The sequence below is a fragment of the Protopterus annectens genome, chromosome 3.part0 (assembly GCF_019279795.1).
Source record: "Protopterus annectens isolate FY-2018-M chromosome 3.part0, PAN1.0, whole genome shotgun sequence".
Lineage (NCBI taxonomy): Eukaryota > Metazoa > Chordata > Ceratodontiformes > Protopteridae > Protopterus > Protopterus annectens.
Genome location: NC_056731.1, coordinates 244,593,002 through 244,614,798, shown reverse-complemented (window position 1 = coordinate 244,614,798; position 21,797 = coordinate 244,593,002). Strand labels below are relative to the sequence as shown.

Below are 21,797 nucleotides of genomic sequence, written 5' to 3'. Positions count from 1 at the left end.
CAGAATTGTAGGGTCCTCCACCTGTGGTGTCAAGCCCACCAAACATCCCTAGGTGGTCTGTTGTTTTGCTGTAAGACCCACCCCATCGGTCATTTTTGCTTATATGCATCATTCCACATTTGATTGCTTCTTGTCAACATTCTGAATGCATTAAGATTGTAAGAGTTTTCACTGGTCACTATTTTTTTTAAGATTCATATCTTCTGTTAGTTTTACATACTTCATTGTAAGTTTGCATGTCATAACTTTATCAGCTCCAGAGGACGGAATTTAAGCTGTCCTAAAACTTACCGTTATTTAACTTTTTTATTGTCAGTTAGATGTTGTCGTATAGTAAATTTATTTTATTTAACAAGCAGTACTCTCTAGTCTGTGTAGTTGCTGAGCTTTGCCCAGATATTATGTAACTGAGGTTTTTCTTACTGATGGCGTTCAGTGACTGAGCAGTTACCATGAGAGCCATACTATTTCATATTATGATGGCATATTTCCTCATGTGTTCATTGTATTGCTTTTTGAAGAGTACTGATATTTAATTCACACAACAAATGCCTTGCATATTTTTTCATGTTTTTTGTTATATGCAATGTCATACAAATGTGAAAGCTGGCTGGCACTGAACTGTTCTACTTAAGGGAGAAAAGATACAAGTTTAATCTGTTCAACTGTACAACCAAGTATACCATTATGAACCTAGATGCTTCCTTACATATTGACAACTTGAAAAACAAGCTTGTGATTTGTTTGACCTCTTCCATCAGTGCTTGCCTGTTTGCTAGAGAGTTCTGTGGTGTTGATGCAGTTAACATTAAAACTGAAGCCTTGTTTTCATCTGAAGTATCTTGTCTGTCTATAAAAGGAGATCAGAATTCAGGTGTAATTATTTTGTTATATATTTTCAAATTAGAAAAATAACTACATATGTATTTTATAAATAACTTGAATTGATCAAGAATTCTTAAATACCTGAAAGAATGACCCCCCCAAAAATTAAAGTGTCTCATAATCCAGCTCACTAGCTGCACAATATCTGAAAATCCCATAACATGTTTAATAGTAATGGAATCAATTCTTTTCACCTTTTTCACTGGAACAAAACTTTAATTTGTCCCATCTTGTCAGCAACATTTTAACTGTGATCTTTAAATGAAAATGTTGTGTCAGCTGTGGAAATGATACTCAGTGAACTTAATGCTCTCTCTGAAAATGAGTGTGCTTGGCATGGAGAGAAAAGGCAAGTTTGTTTTTTTCTTCTCTCTGTTCTTTACATTTATTGACCTTGGAGGTAGTTGACCTTGGAGGTAGTATATTTATAAAGTGGGAGGGTGAGAGCTGTGCTGCTGCACTGTGTGAAGGAGCCCCTACAAGTATTTGTTTTGTGATGCCTTTCTCTGTGTTATGCCTTTGATATGCCAGATTTGTAATTGAGACCTGGCGTAGTAGAGCTCAATATTCTGTTATGAACCTGAATTTGTCATAGAAAAAGCAACTGATCTGCATCACTGACCGTGACCCATTTTAAAAATGGATAGCAAGTAACTTCATCACTGGCAAAAAGTCAGGAGTCTGGGAAAATGCTATTTTGATCTTCACAACTCAAGTCAGATGATAGTGATTTGGCCTGCACACAGTAAATAACCCCTGAATTTACTGACCACTGCTTCATCCAAAGGTGGCAGATCTCCTGTGATTTGTACTTTCTGAATGCATGATTTAATTTCATTAGCCAGACAGTAGACCACAAATGCCATTATGGCCATTGAAAAAGCAGAGCCTACTCAGATTTGTATGCACACGCCAATAGTGATCTCTCCTGTCTACAGACTTAACCGGACTGACATTAATTTGCTAGACCATTTAACTAATCCACTACAGAATTAGCTAATACAGTTGGTAATCTGGCCAAGCCAGCTATCAGTTGTGATCAACTTCAGTGTTTGAGTATGTAATATAAATGTGAATAATATATGTGGTGCATGGAGTGCCATGATTATGCTCCAATATCCATTAAATTGATTATGCTCCAATATCCATTAAATTATGCAGCTCGCTCTACTCTAGCACGAGACCTGACCATAATGTTTAGAAGAGTGCTTAACAGTTGTTAAGCAACCCCCTCTGTGCTGTTAAGATAGTGTCTCGCACTAAAAGCTGACAGCATTGGTCAAACCACCTGAGTTGGGCATGAAACAGATTTGTTTCAACTCTCATTTTTGCCTGTCTGCAACATTAGTCAGTACTTTGAATTAAACTGCTTCCCTTAAACCTGAAATAATGATATCAACCACGTCCACACTAATCTACCAACATTCAAAACTGGCACAACAGTGTTTTTAATTTTTTTTCTAACTAGTAGTACATCGAGGAGATAAATCTCCATGCACTACAAAGATTTATGAATGGATCTCCAATCATAATATAGTACTGTGTTCTCGATGGAAAGTATCCATGTTTCAAATGCATAATATACTTATTGCGATCAGACACAATCATAATCCTGTGTTATATGCAGGCCATCAAAAGGCATTTCACTACAGAGATGTTTCCAAAGATAAAGACCAGATCTGTGAAGTGAGATGGTTTATAAAGTTTTACATAGCTTTTGAGATTAGTGAACCAGTTACGAATCCTATCAAACACTTGAGTACTGGGAACACCTTCAGATAAACCAGTAAGACACAATATCTTGCCTGACTGCAAGCTGAATCTCTCTCTACTTTGGCTATGCAGAAGGTTGTAATAAAAACTTGCAAAAAATCAGTCATAAAGGACAGGGGTTGGTTAAGCGGGGGAGGAAGACAAATGGGGCATTTGGTCTGGACTCCCTCTCACAGGGTGAGCTCGCAATGCTGTGCTAGTGACTAGAAATAGCAGCAGCTTGCAATTGAAAAGCAGCAATAATAATTTTAACAGTCATCTCATGTCTGCTTAAATACCAGTCTGTGTAAGAAAGTATAGCAAGGAGCTATTGTATCTGTTTGCTAAAGTTTAGTAATGGCTATTTGGAAAATAATTCTTTGAGTCTGATTGTGTCCTGAACACAGGAGTGCAGCAGTGGTAGTCATGTCCTGCTAGTTTTGTGGGCTGTCTTATTCGAGTCACTTGTGCATAAAAGACACACTACACACAGAACTTTAGTCTCACTGTAATTTAATCATGGCACTAAATTTATGCTATTCATTGCTGGGATTAACCACTGTAAATGTGAGAAAATGACTTCACCTGAGCAAGAAATACAAAAAAGTTGTTTTTCAAATGAAAAGATTTTCCTCCGATATAAATTTGGCTTCTGACTCTCAGCTCTAGGCAGTCCTGATCTAGATTGCTGGCAAACTGGATCATTTAACTTGTGGAATGACATGCTTCTAGAAGTCTACACATGTTCTTGGATTCTCCACTATTTTCAGGAAAGGTCAAGTTAAAGAAAAAAGCCCCAAAAATTTAAATTATCTTGTAAATATTAATAAATGCTATAAATCTTGCAGACGCCAGTGTGTTCTAGCACTGTAAAAACTTTGAAGTCATTGTGTTTAGTCTTTACGTCAGCGTGCCTTCATATATTATAATGCAGAAAAATCCAGAATATAATTTTTCTAAATGCTTGCTAGCAGCTTTTAATACATTGGGCAGTGTTTAACCTAGTCATGTAGTGCCAACAGAACTTTTTGTTCAAGAGTTGGGCTATTATTTCATGGCAATAAATTCCTTTCAGAATGTTCATTTATTGAAATATTTACAGAAATATGAATTATGGGTATTTGCATAATTAACGTTATGAATAACTCTTGGTCTCTTTCAAACTACAACTTACAGTGGAAGGTATTGATGGTAGTTTCCTCTAGCATCATCTAAGGTTTCACCTGATCTAAATTATAGAAGTCATTTGGTTTTGATGATAAATATGCACATAAAACTATTGCTTACCTTCATAATTACTAGCAAATATCACCTTCATAGTTCATCACACACAGAAAAGGACAATGCATTTTTTGTCCATTACTATGTCATTTCATGTTATGCCACTCAAGTAGTTCACTTAGTTATAAAAATATAAATGTAAATATGAATAACAAGGCTAATCTCCATTGCAGTACGTCTAGATTAACTAACTTCATGTCATTTTCACATGTTGTCTATTAGTAATAGCTCCAAAAAATGCATTGACACCACCCAATAGATGTTAAAGGGAATATAAAAAAAATACTCTAGGAGTGAATGGATTGAGGCCTAGCAGGATATTTTTATTACTCACTGACGGTGTAAATTAAAACAGGGTTAGGCGAGTGTTTGAAGCACCAGAACTAGAGAGGTGGGATGTTTATAGAGTTGCAAGTCTAAGTAAGACTTGATTAGCCGTCAGGACATAGACCATTGAAGTATTTGGTGTAATTTAGCACAGTGTTGAATTTGGGTGGGAGTATTGCAAGATTTACCTGTACATGGCTTTGTTTGATCGTGCTGGTGGTTTGCCATGTATAAGTACTGCATTACCCACATCTGAACTCTGGTTATTGCTATGTTATGTGAAATTATGTAAGAAGTTCATTAATGTCATTGTCTGATGGGACTTTAATTTGCTCATTGTAGAATGAACTTTAATCTACTCCACATCTCTTCAAGAATGTGCTTGCTAATTTTTGTGACTTGTGTTTAGGAACTCTGTATGTGTTCAGCTGATTAAACTAGGACATTTGTTCACTCCTGATGTGCTGAATCAAGTTTTAACATTTTCTTTAAGCCTTACACATCATTGCAACTTGAGTGTGAGTGCAATTAACTGTCTGACTGGGTTGATCCCACTAGGCCAGTGACCTTTTCAGGGGAGACCTGAGGTGGCTGTCAAACCCACAGACTTCTGATCTTCCAGCACCAAATGTGAGTGTGATTTCAGCAGTATCAGCCATGCAGTTACTTTTGATTTTGGAGTGGGGGAGGTAATGGGATACTTGGTCAAAGAAACTAAAACCACTGGAAATATGAAAATGCTAAAGATTAGGGAAAGGAATAGGGATGCTTCCTTCAGCCAGAGGCTCTGTTCGTAGATCAGTCTTAAAATGATCAGTCATAAATTTTTGTATCTAATATTATAGAACTCTTAGCTGCTGGGAGAATGACATTAACTCCCCAGCTCTGGCCTCCTCATCTTTTAATATTGGCTTTGTCCTTTTTGTGTAGTGCCTGAGTTACATTTGTGCATTCATGCAGTGTGACAGTTTTCTCCCTGGGTAGAGTAGTGTGTCAAAATATCTAGAAATTAATCTAAGTTCTGTAGCCACTTCGGGCATGAAGGAAAGGTGTGTAGAGGAATTCTTTCTGAAAAACTAAGGTGGGGTAGCAGCAGGTCTTATAATGCAAAAGACACTTAGAAGAGGTAACTGACATTAGAAACAGTAGCTTCCAAGATATGTACGTTAATTTTGCACAAAATGTGTCCCAAGTAGTTGCTAGATCCCATAACTAGAGACTGAAGAAGGAAAGTACAGCAGGTAAAGGCCTTGCATACTTAGCCTAGCTAAATGCTTTATGGAAGTTAGGCGCAATAACTACGTGGACTTTCATGGACCAGTAACTCATACCAGTGTCAAAGCTGAGAGGTGTTCCTGTCCCATGCAGTAGAGGGATGAATCCCCGGCTGTTACCTGAAAATCAGTTAGTTGCCCGTAAAGCTGAAGAACAGGGTGCTGGAGGATGGAAGCAAGTGGCCTGTTTCAACTGTTGTATGGGAGGGAGGTGGGCCTGCCTAATTTCATCTTGTAACAGAATCCCTCATTACTAACACATCACTGTTTTCTTCTCTTTACTCCCAGTCATTGTCACAGACCCTTGCTTTCCTTCCATTACTCTTTGGCCTGCTTGCCTAAATCTCTGAATTACCTTCCTTTTCCTTGGTCATGTACATCTGATCTCACCTTTTAATAACCCTAAATTTCTGTTCTTTCCTTTTTACTATCCTACTTTCCAGTTATAACCTTCACTCCCCCCTCACTTCTGTCCCTTCTATGCTGTGCATTTCCCAGCCATTTGTCTTTTCTTCATTTCTTCTCTATGTACGTCATTGTGACTACATTACCCCTTTTCAACATGTTACTCACAGCCAGCAGTGGTGGTCAAATACCCTTCAGTTCATACCTGTCCATTCTGTTTTTCCCTAAATCTGTATTCCCCATAGTTTCAGGATTTTCCTAAACCACTTGATCTCTCTCTCAAGCTGAATCTACCACCTATGAGTTTTGCAGCCCAAGTCGTACAACTTTGAGCCATAACATTCTCTGCCTTCCTCCCCAACCCCTGGATATGTACTTCATCTGCTCCTGTGTGAGCACACCAGACCTAAAGGTGAAGTCAGAGCTTAAAAAGGAAAAGTGAATCACTAAAATAAAGTGGCAGTCACTTTCTAGAGTTTTTTTTATCCTCCTTGCCTAGAATTTTTTGTCATGTTTTTGGTTTCTATGCCTTGTATTTGTACAAAGAGCAGACAATTTAAGAGGCTGTTCTGTATTCCAGTGATAGCTTAATCAATTGTAGAGTATATTTGTTTCAAATATTCTAAAGTGTGTGTGTTGTATGTTAGGAACGTCTATCCTCTCCTTTGCTGAGTATGCAGTGTAAACTGGGCTTCAAAAGCAAACTCTACTCTTTATTTGGCCAAGTATATACTGAACTCTCTTTAAATCTGTATTGTGTTAATGATCATTGATCCATGTTTTACCACTGTGTCCAAATTTTTCTTTACACACTTTCACCAAGCCCCTCAAGTGCTGTAATGGGGGGGGGGGGGATTATGCTCGGTCCTTTGTGAAGTTGGTGCTGCCTTTTGTTGTGCTTTGAAAGCAAACCGCTGACAATTTCCTGTTTGCTGACTGAAGATTCTGTCCTCATTCCTGGATCTTCTATGCACTCTGTTTTTAAAAGTAATGTGCTGCTGGGAAAAAAACTAAACCGTATCTGTTGATAATACATGTGTACAATGTCCGTCGCTTAAGAAAAATCAGCTCTGTACTGTGACACTGCATTTTGAAAATAACTTCATCTACAATTCTTTGTTGGTGTCACTATCAAGATTTATAATGTATTTTGCACTCTTGGTTGCTGACAATCTCAAGGTTCTGCTACTCTGTCCTTAATTTTTACTAAATTCCATCTCCTGAGAGTGTTGCACAATTTGTATGAAAGCATAAATGTTCTCTAGTCTTCCCTTAAACTTCCTCTTCTCTTCATAGGTACTGTGCCCTTTCTATAGGCTTACATTGTGTCCTTGATTAAAACTTTAAAATGTAAACAACTGAAAGTGGGGTATTTTTGAAATAAAACTTTGTATCTTTTAGTTGCTGACACTTATTCTCAGTTATGTCTGTTTTTTTTTTTTTGTAGTGCTTGAAGTACTGTGATTACACTTCGAATTTGGGAAACAATTTTAAGTACCTTTCTGTTATTAGAAATATGTTTAAAGTTTTGTTGAGCTTAGTGCTGAGAGGTGCTTTATTCTCATACTGGGGCATGACAGCACCCAGTACTGGCACAGTGGGAAAGCAGTGAGAAGCTAAACAGCCATAAAAAGAAGTTATGTTTTTACCATAATGTTCCACGTGTTGTCCGTGTCCTCCTTTATTCTCACTTGTAGCTGTCTGATCCGTCACGGACAATATTCCAGCTCAAGGTCCTCAGCAAAGCTTGTGGGCTCAATTCTTTACCCATAATGCCTTCCCCTGGTTACCTCAGATCTTGTTTGCCCCCCACCAGTGCATAAAGAAGGGTTACATGGTAATTTGTAGATGCATAGAAATATGTATATACCTGCTCCCAAGAAATTAGAAGTAAGCTGAAGGAAAATATTTTCTGAGGCTTTATAGCCCTGCTGTAATCCTACTTTAACTAGTCTACCAGTAGTTTAGGCAGGGGGAGGAGGGAGGGTTGTGAGAAAAAAGGACGAGATGGCCAACACACATGGAACGTTATGGTAAGTGCATAACTTCTTTATGTGATGATGTCAATCTTGCCTTTATTCTAACTTGTAGGACCGCATCCCAAGGTACTGAACTCTTGGGTGTCTCAAGGGAGAATATTCCTCAGAACCATATAATCAAAGGATGCTCTACCCCTGGAGGCCAAATCTGCTGTGTAATGAGTAATAAAAGTGAGGACCTGCCCAAGTAGTTGTTGCATATAAATTATGCAATGGTAGTTTAGCCTGGAAAGCAGCAGACATGGCCAGAGATCTAGTAGCTTTAGTACCATTTGGAAGGGATTTGTTTTTAGAATTGTAAATATGGGATATGCATGATGAAAGCCATCTGGATAATATGACTTTTGAAACTGGATAACCTTTCCTTGTATCAGAATAAGAGACAAAAAGTTGGTCTGATTTCCTGAAATCCAAAGTTCCATCTAAATAAAAACGTAATTGCCTATGAACATCTAGGAGGTGCAAAGAATGCTGTCCTTTATTTTGAAAGTTGTGAAAGAAAACTGGAAGGTCAGTAGGTTGGTTCAGGGTATTTTCTGTAACCACCTTGGGTAGAAAGGATGGACTGGTGCGTAACACCCTATCTTTGTTGAAAGATTAGATAGAGGGGTTTTATGGACAAAGCTTGTAACTCGGATACCCTTCTGGCAAAAGTAATTGCCACCAACAACAGAGTTTTCCATGAGAGATTTCATATCGCATGTGGCTGAGGGCTCAAATGGAGAAATTATAATAGGCAAGATGAAATTTAGATCCCAAACAGGCATTGGATGTTTAACTCATTCCCTCCAGCAGAGCTCTTTTGAGTGTGTATCTTTAACTCCCAGTGGGTGTTCCTTCAGCCTTTAAAAAATGAATTTATCACCTTGCAGTTCTAACAAATACTTAAGAGGTCATATATCAATACAATTGTGTTTGCCATCATATATGCTTCAAAATAAAATATTCTGATACCTTGTGTAGCATGGTTTTGGATTTATTAATGCAAATATGAACAGGTAATATTTGACGCCTAGAGGAGCAGTAGGAGGTAACTGTAGAAATGCCTGGAGACGTCACTCTGTTGTAATGAGTTAAAGGGAGGCCTTTGCATGACAGTGCCCTTCAAAAAGGCTTTGCAAAGTCTATGTGACATAAGGCAGTCATTTTCTCCTATATGAAAATTAGAGATCGCAGCTAGTTGAACTTCACTGAAGCTGCTGCCACTGCTCCATCATTGAAGATCTCTGACAAAAAGTGAAGGACAGAATGAACTGCTGCTGTAAAAGGGTCTATGCTTTTGCCATTTTACCATATAACAAACATTTTCCATTTGTTTTTATAAAGTTTCCGAGTAGATGTTTTATGGGATGATAAAATTATATGCTTGACTGGACAGGAAAGGGATGGAAACTTGGCAATTAGGGGTACTGGAGCAGCCAAACTGTCAATTTCAGGTTGTCTAGGTTCGGATGAACCATCCCTGATGGATGTGTCTAGAACTGGGTCCAGAATCCAGAGTTTGTCCCAGAGATGAGGCTGAATAAAGGGGAACCAGATTTGACAAGGTCAGTAGGGGGCAATTAGGATAATGGTTGCCTCCAACAAACTCTTTCTGTAGGAGCTTTGGAATTAGAGGAATCAGGATAAAGGCATAAAGACGTCTCGGGGGGGGGGGTCTTGAACAAGTGCATCCCTTGGTGACTCTCCCATTGGAGGGATCAGGGCAAAGTAGTTGCTGTATTTGGCATTGCTGGGCGATGCAAAAAGGTCACAGCAAGCTGACTCTATTTATGAAATATCACTTCCCCTACTTTCTGATTGAGGGACCACTCATGCGGCCATAGAATGGCTCTGCTCAATTTGTCTGCAATGACGTTTGATTTCCCTGAGATGTGCATTACTGTTGAAAGGTTGGAGGCTATAGCCCAATACCAGACCCTGACAGCTTCTTGACAAAGTGGGTATGATCTGGTTCCCCCTTGTTTGCTGATGTACAAAACTACAGTCATGTCGGTCTGAATCACAATTGTTCCTATAGGAAGAGTCCTGGAATGCTTGTAATGCTAAAAGCATTGCTCTCATCTCTAGGAAATTTATATGCAGGTGAGCCTCGTGATCTTGCCAAATGCCTTTAACTTTCTTCCCAAGAAACCCCCACCCTATCTGGGAAGCATCCATGGTCACCATGGCTAGAGGTTGAGAAGAAATAAAGGGACAGCCTTGAAGTACTGACAGAGTGGCTCCACCATTGGAGATCTTTCTTGCAGGCCTTGCTTATTACAATCTTGTGAGACATTGGAAGTTCCAAAATTGACCACTAAGCATATAGCATCCACTGGAGGAACCTCATGTGGAGGCAGGCTACAGGAATCAGTATGATGGAAACAGCCATTTTCCCTAGGACCTGGAGAACTAGTTTTGCAGTGGCTTTGGACTTTTTCACAATAATTTTGATGAGATGACTGAGGTTGTGTACTCTGTCTTGTGAAAGACTTGCTATTCGGAGTTGTAGTGTTAACCTCTGCTCCTATGAAACTTAGTTTGCAATGGCTCTAGCACAGATTTCTTGTAATTTACAGTAATGCCCAAGGAGGAGCAGAGTTGAACATAATCTCAGGTAAGTGATGCCTGGTCGAGGTGGTTACAAGTCAGTTGTCCAGGTACGGAAACACTTTGATTCCCTTGCATCTCAGGTGAGCCCACTAGTACTGCCATACATTTGGTGGACACTCTGGGGGCTGTAGTGAAGAACAAAGGGCAGAGTTCAAAACTGGAAGTTGCCTGGCCTCCTACTCAAAAGTGCAAGAACCTCCAGGATCATCTGTCCATTCGAATATAGTAGTACACATCTTGGAGATCTATCGAGCACATCCAATTGTCTTTTTCCAGGAATGGAAGTATCGACTGCAGTATCACCATCCGGGACTTTGTCTTTAATGATTTATTCAGCTTGCTGAGATCCAGAATAGGTCTCCAGTCCCCTATTCTTTTCAGAACTAAAAATAATCTCGCATAAGTTTGGATCATCTCTGGTCTGTGGGGGAGTTCTTAGATGACTCTTTCCTTAGCAACTCTTGAATTTGTAGAGTTGCCTGTCCCTTTTGACTGGGTGGAACATCTGGAACCACTTTGTTTTTGGAGATAGGAAGGGAGAAGGGAATGATGCTATCCTCTGGATATTATGTCCTGTACCCATTTGTCATTTATCTTAGCCAGGTTTCTTGGTGCAAGGGCAATTGTCCTCTGACTGCCGCCAGAGGGGAGCAATCAGGCACTCCTTCAAGAGCGCTGGAAAGGTCTCCCAAAGAAAGATTTCCTGGAGCCTTGGTTTTGCAAACCCTCCCTTACCATGAGGGCGGCATCTTCTGTTATTGCTCCTCCCTCTGCCTCTGGGAGAACTTTCACCTTGTGTGTCCTGATAAGACCTCTGAGATTTTCTGAACCAAATTTTACCACTACCTTTCTGACCTTTGGGGAAAGGGTCTGGTAGGAGTGGAAAAACGTACTCCAATGGCAGACAAGGTCTTACCCTCTTCTTCACACCTGCTGAGCATTTCCTTCACTTTTGGCCCAAATAGGGATGAGCAGTCAAAAGGGGTGTTAAAGGAAGACTTGAAGGGTTCCATGAAATTGCAAAGATGCATCCCAGGCCCATCTCCTAAGAGATACCTGAGCCTGCTGCCCTACCGTTCCATCCGCTGCATAAGACAAGTCTCATGGACGAGTTTTTTCAACTGAATTAAAGGTAGTGAGCTGAGCACTGACTTTCTCTGCTGCTGTGTCGGCTACAGCTCAATGCCAAGAAAGTCTGATAATTCTTTGGGAAAATCTGGTCCCTCTGAAGTCTTGTGAAGTGAGTTAGGTAATTCAGAAACCATAAGGCAAAGTTGGGACACTGATGTGAATACAGTGGTCTCACCTTCGATAACCATATCTATCCATAGTCAGGAGCCTTTATGTGGCACACCTCATGGATGGGCTTTTCGTCAGAAAAAGAGAGTTCATTTCTAGTGGCTGCCCTCATTAGACCCATTATAGCATTGACTCCTATACCATTTGTATGAAATTCTCAAGATTCTCTTTGGGAGGACAGTAATGTATTTTGTCCTAGGAGTAGGGTCTATGCAAAGGCCTTCAAGAAGACTTGCTCTTCAGCCAAAGGGGGACTGCAAATCCTCCTCTGTTTCAATAATTCTAGAATGTCTCCAAAGGAGACCTCTTCAGGAGGTTGGACATGCTACACTTAAAGAAATCCCAATCCGTCAGAGCTACACGCTCCAGGGATCTAAACCTTGTCATCACAATAAACAAAACATGCTGGAGGGATAGGTTCCTGACCCAGAGACTCCCCAGACTCTGGAATAGATTGCCCATACATATCAAGCAGAGTGCCTCTTTGAACCTCTTCAAAAGGAACCTTGACGACTGGATGGGAGAAAGGAAATTCACCCCAGGGATCATGTCAGTCGCCCTGCTAGACAGGGGTCCAGGAAAGTAAATAATGTGGGAAGAAATAGCCAGGGAATTGTTATGGCTAGGCTTGTATAGGCCCTAGGGCTGATAGCCTAGTACCAACCTATGAACCTATGAGTTTTTTCAACTGAATTAAAGGTAGTGAGCTGAGCACTGACTTTCTCTGCTGCTGTGTCGGCTACAGCTCCTTGAAGGGAGTCTGATAATTCTTTAATCTGGTCCCTCTGAAGTCTTGTGAAGTGAGTTAGGTAATTCAGAAACCATAAGGCAAAGTTCACTGATGTGAATACATGCTTCCCATATCTATCCATAGTCGTGGAGCCTTTATTAGGAGGATGGATAGAGGTACTCGTCTGAGAGAGTTCCTTTCTAGTGGCTGCCGCCATGACCATAGCATTGACTCCTATACCATTTGTAAGAAATTCTTTCTCTTTGGGAGGACAGTAATGTATTTTTGTCCTAGGAGTAGGGTCCATGCAAAGGCCTTCAAGAAGACTTGCTCTTCAGCTAAAGGGGGGACTGCAAATCACTCCTCTGTTTCAATAATTCTAGAATGTCTCCAAAGGAGACCTCTTCAGGAGGTGATCGTGGGGACCCTTCTGCCTTATTGAGGTTGGTATCTGATGTGATAGACTCTTCCTGGGAGTCCAGATGCTTCCTCTTATATGCCCTCTTCTGAGGGACCTTTTCAGTGGGGTACTCTGGAGAGGTTTCAGAACAGGGGGCAGTACCTTCAGGTACAACCTGAGGCCTAGTGTCTCTGTGGACCTGTGGAGAGGGCCCATGAGAAGGCAGACACCTTGCCTGAAGAGGGAGGAAGAACTAAGAAAGATTGTGTACTAGACTGTGAAGCAATGAAAGCCCTCCTCATTACTTCAAAGGCAGACCCTCCCCACTCTGAAGCGGTCTCAGGATCCGACATGTCATCTGAGCTGAAGGTCCTTCCGGAGAAGAAGAAAGCAGCTCTGAAACAGAGGTAGAAGCTGTGCCCACCCATGCAGATGCCACCAGAGACAGTCGGATCCGAAAAGATACGTGAAGTCTCTGCCAACCCGACAGAGGAGTGTCTGCTCCTAGAAGTCCCCTGCTCCAAATGCACAGAGATGCTCAGGGCCAATGTTGGAACTGGGGAAGTTATTGGTCCCAGACCCGATATTAGACAACCTGGATGTCAGAATCTTCCAGCGCCAAAGCAGGAGGACAGATCAGAGGAGGACCTATAGCAGGAGGGGGGGTTTTTTTGTCTGAACTGATTCCTTTGGGCTCAGATCCATGAAAATTCTGGCCAAAACAGGTGTCTTTAAAGTCTCTCCATAACCCTATCCACGTCTTCATCTGACTAACTCCTGGTATGCCTAGCGGATAGGGTAGGTGACATTGAAGTAGCCAAAATTGGGGAAGGGAGCCTGGAAGAGATCTTCTCCACAGACAGAGATTGGCTCCTGTGTCTGAGTGAAAGTAGTAGTCTGTGCCAGTGGAGATTCCTGCTCCAAAGGAGTTTTGGAGCTGGGAGAAGATGTCTGCTCCAATAGAGCCGTAGGATCCATCAATTTTGGAGCCTACTGCTTTGTCTCCAAGGATCTTGGCTCCGATTAAAGGTCTCTGTTGGTTTGTCTGACATGTCAGTGGATATAGCCTCAGAGAAAGGCATTTTCAAAAGGCCTTTCAAAATCAATTTATTTCTGCATTCCATTAAAGCCTGCTGATTAAAGTTGTGGCAAATGGAACAAGACTCTTACAGATATAAAGCCCCTAAATGCACACACAAGATGTGTGAATTGCTAAGGGGCATTTTCTTGCACTTTTTAAAGCCTAAAGGCTTGTTTTTGGGACATGACAGAAGTAAAAGAGAAAGAGGAAAAATAGAAGAACCACTCCCACTTACGAGACTTAAGTCCTCTAACTTGAATGGATGTAACTTGCAGTCACACAAAGCTATAGAAAAAGGGATTTTATTTTTGTTATTGTATAAATATTTACAAACTGGCAAGGAAAGGTGAGGAACATTCTCTAAAATGGCTGTATAGAACAGGGGAAGGTGGGTAAAGAAGGTTAAATTCAATGATAGAATTAGAGAGTAACGTATGTAGAAAAATAATCAAAGTTGTACTTAGCCCAGATCTGTGACTGACAAAACCTCTTTGCTGTGTGACAAACGAGATCTGGGGTAACCAGAGGAAAGCATTATGGGTAAGGAATGGAGCCCACAAGCTTTGCTGAGGACCTAGAGCTGAAATATTGGCTGAGACTGATTCGACACCCACAAGTGAGAATAAAGGCAAGATTGACAATATCACATCAACTGTTAGATATTTTTTTGATATAGAGAAAAACAAAAGTGTGACAGAGCAGAGTTTTCCCTTCTGAGGCATGAAAGTCTTTAATCTTAAAATGTTGGTACTTTATCCACTGTCTGTGTGGCTTAGCTAAGTGTATTATAGCTTTCAATTACTTTTCATTCTTGCACCTTTTCCCTTTTTTTTTTTTGGTTGGTGCATGAAATAAAGCTACACATACTGCAAATAATTACGATGGAGTCTGACTTATCAACATATGTGTCAATATTCACCTCTTGACCTTCATTTTTCTCCGCTCTCAATGTTAATTTCTTGAAACCCATGTTTCTTGAACACAAACTGATCATGATGAGAGACCTGCTCAAAATCCTCTTCTCTTCTATCTTGGTAGTTTATATTTGGGATAAAAACATTCTCTTAACAGTTTTTCATTTTTTTGCTATGGCTATCTCTTTTCCATCAATACATTTAATTCATAAATTATTTATACAATGTGATGTCTATATTTAGTAGTACTGTAGCTTATCAATTGAACTTGTCCATTTTTAATCCCAAATGTAATCTTAATTAAAATTATTAATATATGGCACATTTGTCTGACTCATGCATTTGATCTGCAGATGGACTAGAAGATCTCATGGACGAGAGTGGTTTAACAAATGGGGATGAGGCTATGTTAATAAAGAAATCAGAAGATGCTGTGAAAGAAGCTATTCCCAAAGTTGCAATGAAAATGTCATTTACTGAGTACAGACAGCTCTCAAATTTGCTAGTCCTGTATCTGCAGAAAATGGAAGAATGTAAGTATGAGCTATTTCATATTTTTTAAATAAAAGGACAGTGGTACTGCTGAAAATATTGAAATATCAAAAAAAATATCAGTGGATTTTCTCTAGTAGAATTATTTCAGATATAAGAGACAAAATGTTTCTGTATTTCAGATCAGAAACCTGTTTGAATTCTTAGACTTTTGTGTACAGCAACTGTGTTGGAAGCTACATATAAAGCTCACAGTACTACTTTGTTACACAAAGGGAGCATTATAAAACATTGCTTGCCTGAGTGACAGGTAAAATAAATGTCTCTATAGCTTGACTTTATCTTGCTGCATGTTCTGTAGTGAATATAGCCTTTTGTGTGATTGCACAGATGAAACTACAAAAACCTGCGACTTGTGACCCAATAGCAATCAATTTAGCAAATTGTTCCAACTTTTACTTCAACAAACAACTTAAAAATAAACTAAAAACAAGTCTATTTACAATTCTTACTTTGCTGTTTCCTAATCAGAGCCACTTTGTAACTTGTTACTGTTTAGCCCAGGTTCACAATACACACAACAAAATTTGCTATTTTAGTTCCCTAAACTCCAATTCATTCTTTTTGTCTCTGTTAAAATCATCTGGAACATGGTCACTAACACTGATGTTAGATAACAAGGACGGCAAACATAAAGAAGAAAAAAAGAGGCATTTGAAATTGCAACAATTATGCTCAGTGTAGTTGCATTTCTGAAGGTCCATATTCTTTTTAATTTAAGAATGGATAAAACCTATAAAGTCCCTGGGTACTTCACATGCAGTGCTAGATATGTGGTATACCTTGCCTTGTGCTGCACCTTTGATACCTTCTATATAGAAAAGGCAAATGGGGAATTCAAAAAAAGAATTTACGAGCAACAATATGCCATAAAAATTAAGAACCGGGCTTATGCTCTAGCTACGCATTCTATGGGGTGTCGTTCTTTTAAGAAATTCCTTTTCAGTGTTCACCATGTTCCACATAATTTCAATGCAGACAGAGAATGAATTAGAGTTTAGGGAACTATTTCAAAACTCCTTGAAAAATGCATCCACCTACAATTCCTACCACATCTTACAAATTATAACCTCCTTACTCCCACCCAACATGGATTTTGTCCTGGTCACAGCACCATAACAGCCCTCCTCTCCTTCCTAGAAACCATAAACAAAGCCCGAGACTCTGGTCACATTGTATCTGCCCTCCTCCTAGACCTCTCTAAGGCCTTCAATATCTCTCACACCCTTTTTACTAAACTAAATCTACCCCACTCCTCTATTGGTTCACCAGTTACCTATCCAATAGGCAACAAGCAGTTAAGTGGAAAAAAAGCTATTTCCCCATTCCAAAACACACTCACAGGGGTTTTAAAGGCTCAATTCTAGGCCCCCTTCTATTTAATATTTCCATTAATGATTTCTACCAGGCCATCCCTAATACTAGCCTCATCCAATACGCGGATGACTCTATCTGTTCTGCAGCCTCCACTCCTGCACTAATAAAATTAACCCAAGATGCCTTCTCCTCCACAGAACAATGGATGCTAGAAAACCATCTAGCACTAAATGCTACTAAAACAAAAATTATTTTCTCCCTCAAAGTAAAGCTCTTTCTCCATTACCAGCAAAAATAAAAAATAAGGCTCACCTGGAAATAGTCTCCACTGCCAAATTATTAGGAATCCTCATTGACGACGAACTAAAATTTGTAGCCACATCCAGGTAAACATAAAAAAAAACTCACAAGAAACTAGGCATGCTTTATTTGCCACTACCATTTCATCTCTCCTTCCACCTGACTCACTCTTGCTAACACATACCTCATCCCTTCCCTCCTGTACGGTGCCTCTATCCTTACTAATCTGCAATCCTTCCTTAAATCTAAACTCTCCTCCTGTTACTATAAAATTTCAAAATTTGCAACTGGCCACAGATCCAATACCCATAACTGCATCTCCCTGCACCAAATTAACTGGCTTGAATTGCCCAACTATCTTACCTATATCCAACTCATACAAGCACATAAACTTATTTTCAAACTTTATCTCTGCCCCTCCCTCTCCTCTACCTTCAAAATACATCTTCCAAACAGATGCCTACGATCCACCTTCTAAAACCTAATAGAACTACATAAACCCAGTTGACGACCTGGCAGAAATCTTTTCCTACTGCTTAGCTTGCCACTGGAATTCTCTCCCACCTCCTTATCCATATCACTAACAGTCTCTCTATCTTTAAAACTCTTCTTCACTCGCATCTAATCTCAAAATGGGAATGCTCCTGCTCCCTTCCTGCATAACATTCCTGTCAACAATTTCTCCCTATAACAAACATATCTGCTAACAGCTTCCTTTAGCCTATTTCCTGAATGAACTGGCACTATTTTATAATTCATAGATTTCTCTATAATGAGCCTTCTCAAGCTTTTTATTCAAGCTTATTCCAATTTATTGTAATTATTGTTAATATTGTGATTTTTTTATTACGTCTCATTAAGCATGTTCAGATTTAGAAATTCTGAAATTATTTGCTACTCTGTAATTCTGTTATTTACTATTTGTATTTTTCGGGAGCTTTTCTCTCCAGGACTCCATTGAAATGGGCTCCTTGTGGCCCAATAGGCCACCCTGGTAACCAAACTGCAAATAAATAAACTGAAATGGTATATTTTGTTTTATGCATATTGTGAACCTGGGCTCAACAGTAACATATAAAGTGGTTCTGATTAGGAACCAGCAAAGTAAGAAATGTTAATAGACTTGTTTTTAGTTTATTTTTAAGTTGTTTGTAAAATTAGTAGAAGTTAATAGAACAGTTAAATTGATTAATTGTTATTGGGTCATGTGACAAGTGCATTTTTAGTGGAATACTATTTAAGTATTCATTTACTAGTTAAAGGTTATGTTCTGATGAAGGCCATTGTGGTTTTTATTCTCACTGGTGGTTATTTTTCATTTTTAGTATTTAACATCATTTTTATATGTTACTGTTATTTTTGAGTTAGTATTTGTACATCTTATTCTGAAATATGCAGTTCTCTGCATTATTTTCAGTATTTAGTGCAACATTTTTTAACCTTTAGTTGGTTATCCCTACTCTGACATTAAAGACCTTGGTTCATTGTCTTTTGCATATTCCCCAAATGGAATTGACCATCTTTTCAGCAAATCTCACATTTGGGGATGTCTGTGCACCTCTCCACATGCTGCTGTATAATGCATTGGCTGCATCGAACCCTCCATTTCTTTTCGCCTCTGTTTTCAATCCTTACTGTTTGTCATGAGTTAGCAAGCCTGAGCACCTTAAGTGTTCATGTGACAATTTAATTACTAATCAAGGCCCACATTGTCATTGCCACTATTGTCTTTGAGCCTGAAGTGATAATTTCCATGGTTTACCTCCATAATGTTGACTGCCACAACGGCGAACCCACTATTGTAAAATCCAAACTGTGCCTTCACAAAACCTTGAATGCAGATATTCTGAATTGCAAAATCTTGTCCCCTTTTTGATCCATGTTGGTACTTGTTTGTAGGTGTGTTGCAGTCAAAAATGTCGACTTCAGATGGTTTTGGCAGTACAGGTTTCTTGGAAATGTTTCGACAGTGTGCACGTTCACCGTTGTGATTTTTGACATTATGGAGGTAAACCGATTGCCATAGGTTCAAATTTCTGCTTGATGCCAACAATTGTAAAAGTGTTACTTTGCAAAGATAGTGGTAGTTGACAGCACTTGGAGACCAGCAATAAGATTCTACTCAACTCCCTGGTATTTCTGGAGTATTACCAGAAGGGCAAACATACACAAACCAGTTCAAATTTTGAATTTCTGTGAGGTAAGCCTAATGATCAGCTGTCTATGACCTGCAAGTGGTGACCCTCAATTAGTGAATAGTCAAGTTGACACTGGTACTTTTTTAAGGATCTTGGGAGATTCAAGATCTCTGTCTCGCGGAACATCCCAAGATTCTTGCGGAACATCCCAAGATTTTTGCATTGTCTTGCCATCTCTTTATTGCCTTTTACCTGTTTGTAACCATCTTGAGCTAAGGAAACCGTTATGAAGGTCAAGTCAAGTCTGAATTAATCCTACAAGCTCTTATGGCTTATTCAGCACTGGTTAAAGAGGATGGTCTGTCCTGTCATCCTGCACATCTTTGAGACTGTGCTTGGACAAAGGGGAGATGTTTGTCTGGTGGGGGTTGCACCATTAGGGAGTTCAGTCTGAAACCTACAGCAGGTCCATCTGCCCTTGGTTAGCACATGATCCAGTGCTGGCTGTCCGTTCCCTGATGTCTAGCTTTGATTATCTGCATGCATGCCGCAGAGCTATCTCACTTCATTTTGTAGTGGGGGTAATTGTACTCCTTACTCCCAGGTTACTAGAAGGATTAGGAGGAACTTGAGAAACTAAGATGGGTATGGATAATTACTACACCCCTATTTTCATGTCGTCCAGATGTCCTGTCCTTTGGAGATGTTTCCAGGTTGATGAGCCTTTGGCTGGTATCTGCCTCTGTGCTAGACACTAGTGGAGAAGGCTGTGGGGAAGAAGTCTAAGTTGTCCTGGGTTGGAGCCTGCTGAATGAGCTTGTAGTGTCAGTGCTGCTGATAACCACTTTTAACATTCATTATTTTTGCAGTTTCACGCAGTGGTGGTGCTGCGGTAGCATTGTTGCCTCACAGTAAGATGCTGTCCAGTTCGATTCTCAGCTAGAGTGTCTTCTGCATGGAGACATGCGTGAATGGGCGTACCTTGAAGGTTGTGCATCAGGGCTGGTAATTAGGCACGTAAAAATAAACTACCAATCATTAGCAGACCGGAGTTCGGCTGTGGCGACCCCTAACCGGGAAAAGCCAAAAGACACAACAACAACATTTTTGCAGTTTCACCACTGTTATGTGAACATGGAGTTGGAATATTTAAGTTGGGGGGGGTGCAGGATGTCCCCCTGGATGTGTGTGTTTGTGTGGGGATGGGGCCATGCCCACTTGCAAAAACTTTACTTTGCATAATATTGGAAGCACTTTACAGAGATGCTATTTTGCAGCCCTTACTCTAAATACCTTCATAAAAGTGATGTATCTTCTTTTTGATGCCATTTTAAGATGCCATTTGAGCAGTCTGGAGGCTCCTTGATTATACTTCAATGGTCCCTATAAAAATCTGATGCCCTTTACAAGTTGCTACTTGAGTGGGAAGGTAATCACACCAAGTATCCAATTTCTGACTCCTTTGTTAGCCCTTCAGTTTATCAGAACTCCCAGAGGCCATTATAACTACCTTGCTTCTGGACAAGGAATCCAGAGCTTTGGACAAATGTGGCAAAATGGTTTGTTCCTTTGCCATGCTGGGGCTTGGGCACTTGGCTGTTAATCTCACTCGCCCAAATTCCAGACTCCCTTGATTAAGAAGGTGTTGACCAAGCTAAAAGACCTTTCAGAACCTGGGCTCATTGAACAGCCTTGTGAGATTTTTGAGACCTCCTCATGGCCTCTGTGGTGTGATGCCATTTGTCCCTTTGTAACTGAACATGTATGATAATATGGCTGTGCCCACAGGCACAAGTATTGGTGTTTATTTTTTTTCTTCCTCATGGATGATCTCAGCAGCAAGATTCTGGATGCTTGCTCTTTTGGAACTTGTGCTATTAGTCTTCCCATAACCTGGTTGATGACCTAAACAGAAAGCAGACCCTCAAGTAGAGGGGACTGTATGATGTCACTTTAACCTTCCATATACTAGAGCTAGCCAATTCCATAAGAGAAAGTATCCTAGGAAGTCCCCTTTGCTGAAAAAGCTAACCAACTTGTCAGTTCCATTGCTGTGTCTACAGCAGTACTGTCTATGCCTTGGACTTTTTTTAACAGCTGCTTGTGTTTTAGATTCAACTAAAAACTCATCCCAGTGCAGGATTTTCATTTAGGATTCCCATATCTCTTAATATTTGCCTATGCTCTCATTCCCAGATAAGGAAGGCAATCTCTAGTCTGCAGTCCAAACATCATCTTGGACTCTTCTCATTCTATTACCCTTCACTCTGTAATTGTGATGTCCTATATCACTGTTGCAGTATTCTTCACTGTAGGATCTCCTGCCAAGGACAGCCCAATGTCCGGCCAATATACCAAAGCCTTTAGATCTTGTATGGACCGTACATCACACATATCCTTCCTATTCCGTATGGAGGTCATAAAGGTGACACATAAGGATGCATTTACCCAGAATTACTTTGCCACCAGTCTGAATGTCATCATCACCTTTTGCTATGCTGGAAATTA

General features: G+C 40.0%; 1 protein-coding gene across 3 annotated transcripts in view; it reads left to right on the top strand.

Moving 5' to 3' along the window:
* Positions 1 to 21,797, top strand: part of LOC122796327 (maternal DNA replication licensing factor mcm6-like) — a 501,477-nt gene that overhangs the window by 450,311 nt on the left and 29,369 nt on the right. For 2 of the 3 annotated variants that reach the window (XM_044064723.1, XM_044064721.1), the window contains exon 15: positions 15,336 to 15,515. In XM_044064723.1, the coding sequence (XP_043920658.1) occupies positions 15,336 to 15,515 (180 nt within the window). Of the gene's footprint in view, positions 1 to 15,335; positions 15,520 to 21,797 lie in introns of all 3 variants that reach the window. The other variant, XM_044064724.1, reaches the window with a different exon arrangement.